Source organism: Scardinius erythrophthalmus (genome assembly GCF_964197995.2).
Source record: "Scardinius erythrophthalmus genome assembly, chromosome: 1".
NCBI lineage: Eukaryota > Metazoa > Chordata > Actinopteri > Cypriniformes > Leuciscidae > Scardinius > Scardinius erythrophthalmus.
Window position 1 is genome coordinate 32,869,199 of NC_138221.1, and position 8,847 is coordinate 32,878,045.

At 35.7% G+C, this 8,847-nt stretch overlaps 1 protein-coding gene across 1 annotated transcript; it reads left to right on the top strand.

Annotated features, from left to right (window-relative positions):
- Window positions 1–1,444: 1,444 nt before the first annotated feature.
- LOC308692679 (uncharacterized protein) lies at window positions 1,445–8,547 on the top strand. The gene is made up of 8 exons (XM_081368917.1): window positions 1,445–1,768; window positions 3,460–3,512; window positions 4,075–5,264; window positions 5,485–5,627; window positions 5,819–6,039; window positions 6,623–6,758; window positions 7,685–7,773; window positions 7,910–8,547. Exons 3-8 carry the CDS (start codon window positions 5,063–5,065, stop codon window positions 8,004–8,006), a joined length of 888 nt encoding a protein of 295 aa, XP_081225043.1. The 5' UTR covers window positions 1,445–1,768; window positions 3,460–3,512; window positions 4,075–5,062; the 3' UTR covers window positions 8,007–8,547.
- Window positions 8,548–8,847: the final 300 nt, after the last annotated feature.

The window sequence follows — 8,847 nt, forward strand, 5'->3', positions numbered from 1 at the left end:
TGTTTAAGAAACAAATTCACCATGAAATGCACAGAACATTGGTTTCATCTTTAGGTATTTTGATTTGTGAACATAAAATTTTCCAAGCATGAGGATATTGTTAACCAGGAAGTTATCTTTGTTATTGTTCATTATAAGTCCATAGATAATGTCCTTTGCAGTGAATTCTTCGAGGTGAGGTATCTTTGGGTAAAGCCAGTCATAAATATCAGACCATAAGGCCTCCACATACATACAATGAAAAAACAGATGCTCCGTGGTTTCAGTATCATCACAAAATAAACATTTATTTGAGTCAAATCCAAATCGAAGTCGTAAATATTCACTCGATGGATATATCCCATTTAAAATTTTAAAATTAACTTCTTTAACTTTTTGGGGTAAAGGGAATTTTAAATATTTGGTTCTATTAAAGCATGTGAATGGTATATTTTGAGAAATAATGTGAAATTGAGTTTCTATAAGCTAATATAGGAAAAGAAATGTTGTTGAATTTGTTTTGTTTGAAAGTGGGCTTCCTTTAAAATCACGGCCTTTAACTAAAAGTGCTGGGATATGTGGGATCATAGAGACAGAATAAGAGAGAATTTCTTTAATTAGGCATATAACAGAATTAGGGATGGCTTTAGTAATAGATTCAAATTTGGCCCGATTGCATATGATATAATTTCACTATCAATTCAATGGGACACTGACCAAATACCTTTCTCCATCCAGTTCTTGTCAAACAGTGATTTGTTCCTAACCGTAATATATCTATTATTCCATAATGGTGTATTGTGTGGTGTAAAATTATGATTATATAAAATCTTCCAGTATAACAAAACCTGTTGATGAAATTTGGATAATTTAATTGGCAGACTTTGAACGGTGAAATCACAACTTAGTAAAAATTCTATTCCACCTAATTTCTTAAACAATTCTCTGGGAATATGAAACCAAAAATTATTGTGATTTAAAAAGGATTTCAACCAGTTCATTTTCAGGGTCCCATTTATATAATCAAAATCAATGGCTTGTAAACCTCCGTCTTTATAATCTTTTGTCATCTCTACCCTTCTAATGTAATGTGTTTTCTTCCTCCATATGTAACCAAAGTTAACCTGATGTATTTTTTTAATGGCTCTATTTGAAATAGCTGTTGTATGCAGGATGAATACACAATATTCTTGAAATGCTTTCCATCTTAGTCAAAAAGACTCTACCTAATAAGCTTATCACGCCATGATATCGTAAGATACAAGGTAATGGAGCCTTTTATACATTTTCGTGTTTCTTTAGAAATAAATAATGGACAAATGGGGTCTTTAAACGCCTCAGATGTAAAGTTATTCGCTGTCAAAGTGACGCCAAAATGAATGGGAGTCAATGGGATGCTAACAGCAGCTGATCAATGGCGACGCCCGGGGAAGCTTCAATGTTTTATGAAACATTGCCCCCCTGAGGAGAAGGATCTGGCTGCAGACTGTGGGCGACTGGAGCTTCACTCCCAAACATGAAAAACACGTCACTTCCACTTGAAAAATTCGCGGGATTTTTACATCCCACATATACTTCGCCCTGGCCTGGGGAAACATCAGCGATTTTCTCCCCTTCTTTCCTGCACGCGGCAACTCTCTCCGATCGGTTACATCCAGCCGCAGCCGATGTCGAACACACCTATTCAAACCAAGGAAGTAAAAGCTCACTGTGATTTTGTTCTGTTCGCTTTTAACGAATCATCAGGAAAAGGTCCGGTTCAAAAGAACAACTCGTTCGCATCAAACACGTAAGTTACTGTTTCAGTTTTAGGTGAGGAGAAAAGTTTAATACGATTGCTTAAAATGTCTTTTTAGTATTTAACGGCGTGTAACTTAGTTGTTTTGTATTTGCTGATGGACACAATCCGTCCTAGTGTTTGTGTAGGCTTATTCCTTGTATTAAAATGTTCAGTATTTTTATTTATTTATTTTGATGCAAGAGAAAAGGGAAGTTGCTCACTTCAGAGCCAATAGGTGGAGCTCCACGTCCAGCTTACTCTCTCTGGACATCTCTGGGGCCTGTACCATGATGGTAGTTGAACAAACTCAGGGTTACAGAATTAGTTTTGAGTTGACAAAACCTAAACCAGTCCAACCAGGCTTTGTTGGCACCATGATGCTGATCATCAACTTTCTCTGTCAACTGAGGCTTTGATCGTGAGCTTAGGTGTGACATCAGCAGCGAACAGCCAATCACAGGCTGAGAAAGAGTGAAACTGAGATTCATTTCTCGCGCGAGAAGCAGCGCGATTCACTTCTCTCTTCAGCAGAATATTAAAATATTAAGAATTTAAACAAATTTACACAGCAAGAAGAAAATAGCTGTCTTCGAAAGAGGACAATTAAAAGAAAAAGTCTTGCTATAGGCTATCATTGCAAGTAAAAGTTGTGAAGTTATACAGTTGATAAAAGTATAGAGAGAATTGAACATTTAAGCTCACATGTAGTCATTTTATAGCTTTATCTATTGATTCTAAAGTGTATTTATATTACCTTTATATATTTATTCATTTAAACTGTGCGTAATGATAATTCATAAACTAAAATTGTACATGTGATCAATTAAGTGTATAGTAATTACATAATATCAAAATCATACAAAATTATTGTTCTAAATAAGCATTACTAAAGCCAGACGATTTTGTCTTTAAAAATCATTTGCTGTGTAGTGACCTTTAATTTAGAGTAGAGACAGACTTTGCTCACAGCTGATTCCCAATTTCAGTTTGGGATCTCTAACCTCGAACATAACCTGCCCTGGACCAGGTTAGCCGTGGAGCGTAAGTTACTATAAGCGATGAACACTGCTAAAAACCAAACCACTTTCATGGTGCCTAAAACCCAGGGTTGGCGCAAACTAAACTGAAACAAACCTGGCTAGCCACCTAAACCAGCTTCATGGTATAGGCCCCAAGGTGTAGCTAGATATGATTTAGGTTGAGCCACACCCCTTAGATCCACAGAGGTGATTAAATACCCACTTGATTAAATACGCTTGCGCAAAAACACCAGAAGGAAAGAAACTCACTTGTCCGAATTTTTACTGATTTTAGGCAGAACATTTCATTTTAGTAGTTGTTACGCATGTATATCTCAGTATAGATTTTGTTTCGAGAGTTAAGAAAAAACAAAGAGCAATTGTAACCAATTGTATTATTATATTATACTTATAATTATGTTTAATATTAATAATATTAATTATTATTATTATTATTATTATGAATACTTAATATAATAATTTATAATTTAGGCTAGTTTTGCCTGTCAGTAATTGTCACGTGTTTAGCGAGTTGCATAACGTGTTCATGTGTTCATGCATGAGGTTTGAATATTGACCTTCACATGAGATTGTATTTACATTAATTGTATATAGACTTGCTGTATATTCTTCTAATCAACATGTTTCTTCTGTCTTTGTTGCTTTCAAATTTTTGATTAGGTTTCAAGACTTGCAGTTATTCAGCCACTGAATGAAAACAATGGATCAGCTGAGTAAGTTTAAAGTGACACTCCAACTCATGTCCACCACAGACTAGCAATTATAAATGTAGTTCATAAGCAACTTTCTGCATTAGCTCACAGTGATGCATAAACTGATCTTCAACTAATGTCATTTTTTTATGTCATTTCAACACATACTGTACAATGCAAAACTATGGAAGCTTATTTATGCCACAGAATACAAAAGTAAAAAAAGAAAATGGTGACTTTTTATCTCAGAATTCTGAGGGGGAATAAGTCAGATATAAACTCACAATTCTGACTTTTACAATTACAATTAGTGTTTATCTCACGATTGTAACTTTATATCTTCGCTATTATGAGTTTATATTTCACAATTCTGATTGTGAGATATAAACTCGCAAGTTACCTCCTTTTTTATTTTTTATGCTGAACTGAGCTTCCAATCAAAACTCTACTGGCTTAAATGCACAGTCAACACGACTCTTAAACTCAGTCTGGAAAAACTCCTTGAATGGATGTTTCCTCTCTGCAGTTTTACTCACAGTGCATATTGGGAAATATTCTGGATTAACTGTCATTTGTTTTTCAGATGCTCAATTTGTGGACGATCGCAGAGCAGTTCTCATCCAGAGGGTTACTGCTGTGATGCCCATTGCTGATGGACTGATCGCTGTTAAAATAATTCACCCTGAAACATACTCAAAGATTCGGGCAGCTGCTACAAATATGGATAAAATGAGAGAGCTCCTTATGGCTCTAAACTCTGACAAAGCAAAATCTGCTTTTTACAGTTTGCTTAAAAAAAATGACCCTTTCCTGGTTAAAGATCTTGAACAAGAAGGTGAGAGAGATTAGGAAATACTAAACATTTAACAAGGCAACAATACCAAACACATACAAGGCAAAACCCAACTGGCCATGGCACATATTTTAATGTCATTTTTTTATTTCAGATGCTCTATTTGTGAAACATCACAGTGAAGTTCTCATCCAGAGAACTTTCTTTCTCTTTCTCAGTTTTTTCTTACAATTACAAGTTTTTATCTCACAATTGTAATTTTATATCTCCCAATTATGAGTTTATATTTCACGATTCTGACTTTATTTCTCGCAATTCTGAGTTTATATCACAAATCTGACTTTCTTGTAATTGAGAGTTTATCATATACTTTCTTATATCATTTATATTTTTTTCATCAGTAGAACTTGAACCTCCCTCTAAATATGCCAAAGTACAAGAACAAGTGCAAACTATCAAACAAAAAACTGAGGAAAAACAAATCCCCAGGAGGAACAAATCCTCCAAAAGACATGATACAAAACTAGAGGAGCTGTTAAAAGAGACTGACATTGAAAAAGTAGGGAATCTCTACTTTTATAAAGATGAGAAGTACATGATTAGCCCTGGAGGAAGCGGCGCACAAGTATATATTGGCTTGAGTTAAGATGGCATCGAGGTGGCCATTAAACTAATAACAAAGTACCCAAAGAACAACAAAGACATTGAAAATGAACTGAAACATTTGCAAGATCTGAAGCTTGAGAGCCAGTATATCGTCAGGTATGTGACCTTTACAATGGATAAAGATTTTTACTATCTTGCAAGCCGGCTGTGTGAATACGATCTAGTGGACTACATGGACGATCTTCGTCTACAGGAGCAAAAGGACAAAGACGACGCTTTGAGGAAAATAGTGAAGGAGATGCTTCTCGGCCTTCAAGTTCTTCACCGTGCTGGAGTCATCCATCGTGACATAAAGCCTAGAAATGTTTTGATAGGTACAAATATTTAAAAAAAAATCTCGGAATAATACAAATGATTCTATACGGTTGACTTTTACTTTAAAAAGCGATAACTCGCCCAAATATTTTGTCTTCATTTAATCTCTTTCACCGTAAATAATGCAATAAAGGTTTGGAACGACATGAGGGAGAGTAAATAATGTTAGAATTTAACTTTAATTCAACGTATTCAAAACTAACATATTTCTATTATTAGACGAAGACAAAAAGGCAAGGCTGGCTGACTTTGGTATCAGTCGTAAACTGGAGGAGGGAAAAACTGGTACACGAGGCTGGGAGGCGACCGAGACCCTGAATCAGACCGAAAAGGGCCGTTACAAAAGGAGCTCAGACATCCAGGTTTGTGAAATACAATGAATCAACTGCAGTCATGCTAACATGAGAACATAACGCTAAGAGAGGATTTGATTATCAGTTCAGTTAATAGAAATCTTGATTTCTTGCACTTTTCCAACTCTAATCATGTCCAGTGGTTAGTAGTACTGTGCCGTTTTCCCTGTTAACTGACAAATGATCCCCATTTATTGTAGGTGGCGGGAATGTTGACCTATTACATCCTCTCTGATGGGAAACATCCTTTTGGAAATGGCATAGACTGTGAGGGGAACATTTTTAAAGGGGAATATTCTCTTGACGATGTCCGAGACCAAAAAGCAACGGATCTCGTAGAATGGATGATCAACAAAGACCCAGAAAAGAGACCAACTGTCGACAAGGTGTTAGATCACCCTTATTTCTGGGATGATAAAAGGTAAATTGTAATTAATGTTTGATGCTCAGGAGAAAATATGTTAAGAAAAACTTCTGCTGCTTATTCTTGCTTTTCACTACTGAAAGTGGCAGTTAAATGACACTGTAAGGTGTTTTTTAACTATTATACTTATGGTAATGATTTATCTTCTGCCTAGTCTTTCACTGCATCCTTTTACTCTTTTATACTTATACTTCTTTCTCCCCTTTATTTTCAATATTTCAGTTGTTGTTTTTGCCTGATACTCTGACAAAAGTTGCTCTTCTCCTCTCATACTGAGACACTGGCAGGATCTTGTTTCTAGACTTCGGGCTCTTCATTATCTTGGCATCTATCTATCTGCATCAGTTCTTGAGACGTCTCTACAGTGTGCTGCTTTGCTGCCTGTTAGTAAGAGTAAATTGTTATATCATCATATTAATAAGAGTAAAACTGTGTCAGGGAAATCCTCCATTGATAAATTCCCTGACTAGCCCTGATATATGCACCAGCTTTTTTCTCTGAAAATAGGATTAGATCAATGTGTAGAATTGATGTGGACTCACACTTACTGTTTGCCTTCACTACAATGTTTTTCCTTCAGGATAAAGGAGGTCCTTCACAATCTGGGTAATAAAGAGGAAGTCCAGGATTACAAGAACTATGAAAGCAATACAGAGCTTTATGACACTGTACAGAAATACACAGAAGGAAAATCCTTTTCTGATTGGAAGTCAAAGGTGAGTAAAGACTTCTTCAGCAAACGTAAGAGATGTGTTTTCCTCTCCTTGCCAAAGGGTGTGTTTGGACCATTAACAGCAGCTTCTCAACTAGCAGGTAGCGACTTCAAATTGGGTTGTAGCTCTGTTCTGATTGGACAAAGCTGAAAAACAATGCTAAATAAATAGTACAATGTAACTAACCATTAAATCAAGTATATTTAGGATAGTAAAAAAAAAAACACCAGGCTTATCAACTTTTAAAGGGAGAGGAAACACTTCTCAATTCTTTTGTTGTTTGTCAAAAGATATCTTACAAATTCATTAATTATGCCCTCATAAATCATGCAACAAACTGAGCAAGGCAAAGGAAAATACAAACCAGACCGCATTCATAGATCGGCATGAAACTGAAGTTGCGATAGTCTTTTCTTTATGTTTATAGCGTAGGTCTATATACAAGTGTAAAACGGATTCTTAAACAAGGAAAAATGTTGGGCGGGACTTGATGGGGACATAAACACAAACATAAATATTGAATATTGTTATAATTTCCCACTTCTATAGATTTACATATCTCAACTATGTCTCTGACATTTGTATTAACAATTTAAAAAGACTGCAAAAGGATTGGATGGTTGGTTAGATGGTTGTGGTTTGCTATTGGTGGGTCTTATGTGAGTGACAGATTGATCCATCCTCACAGTAAACGCATCATCAGAGAAGAGAAGAGATGGGGGAAGGGGAAGTTATTTTGATTAAATATTGGGGGGCACATGAATGTAAAAAAATAATATGGATAATGGATAAATAATTTTTAATAAATACTGCAATATTCATTATAACATATTAAATGATTATAAAAACAGTGTATCGTCTGGATGTTTGCTGTCATTGTTTCCTGCACTGAGATTTCTTGATCTAAGACTCCAGCTTTGTATTTGCAGGCTCCTAAGACATGGACAAAAATTGGCAAAGGTCTTCCCAATGACTTACTTGGTCTATTACGGTATTTGCGTAATGCACTGGGACATCAGTAAGTACAAAAATACAAAAATAGGGAGGGGGGATTTTACAGGTTTAACAAACACAACCTACGTTTTTATTGTTGGATATTATTTATTGTATATGCTATATTGTAAGATATGACTGTTTTAGTTTGTTTCCAATAGGGAAAAACTCTTCTATGCAGAGAAGATGATTGATGAGTTCCCAGATTTCCTCATCAGTTTACACCGGTTGGCTACTGACATGGGCTGGGAATATTGAAGAGACTGAGAAATTTGATGCAGACACCTATAGCCACTTCCACTGCTTTGCACTTAATGTTGAATAATGATGTTTTTATGGATCCCCATCGCCCACAATATTGTCCACAATATTGGTTTCAGCTCAAGGCTGTTGATGGTGGGTTCGAGGCCTGCGTCTCTTTGCTATCATGTTTTTGACTAAAGTCAATATTGACATTTGCTTTTTATATGTATCGAATCAGTAATGTAATGATTTTAATACATGCTTTGCTCCCTTTTCCATATGAATGTCATTCATGTATTGTGAAATGGTTTGTACAAGGAGCAGTCTATAGTCACGTCCCAATTCAAAGACTGTATCATTCGAGGGCCGATGAAGGTTGTCCCAATTCAAAGGCTCATTTAAAATGATTTTTTCTTTCCCCATGAAATGAAGGATACAACAGATGGATCCTTCGCAGCCTTGCCTACCCCAGAATTCATTGCGCGGCAGTTTTTGTTGAGAGAAATTGCCGAATTTCACTTAGGTAAGTATTGAGTTTCAGCTTACTCGCATATATAAAAAAAAACGAAAAAAAAAAAAAAATTAAAGCGGTTCAAATGTTGACATGTCTTACTAAGATGTGATTATATAGTTTTACTCTTTATTATATACAGAAATGGACCATGATGAAAATATTTAGACAGGTTGTGAACCCCGTTTTGTTTAATATAACTAAAAAAGAAAAAAGGTCTTGTACAAATGTTACTGTCACTCATCAACGGCAGCTGTCACAGTTGATAGGCGACAAGAACAATCCGTAGGCTAGAGAAGACAGTCCCATTTAACAACTCTCTGTCCGACCTTTGAGGCCTTCGAA

Excerpts from the sequence above, each read along its gene's own strand:
- LOC308692679 (XM_081368917.1), top strand. The coding sequence starts at position 5,063 with ATGGATAAAGATTTTTACTATCTTGCAAGCCGGCTGTGTGAATACGAT. Across the intron at positions 5,265-5,484 it reads GCCTAGAAATGTTTTGATAG|ACGAAGACAAAAAGGCAAGG; the intron begins GTACAAATATTT and ends TTCTATTATTAG. Across the intron at positions 5,628-5,818 it reads AAAGGAGCTCAGACATCCAG|GTGGCGGGAATGTTGACCTA; the intron begins GTTTGTGAAATA and ends CATTTATTGTAG.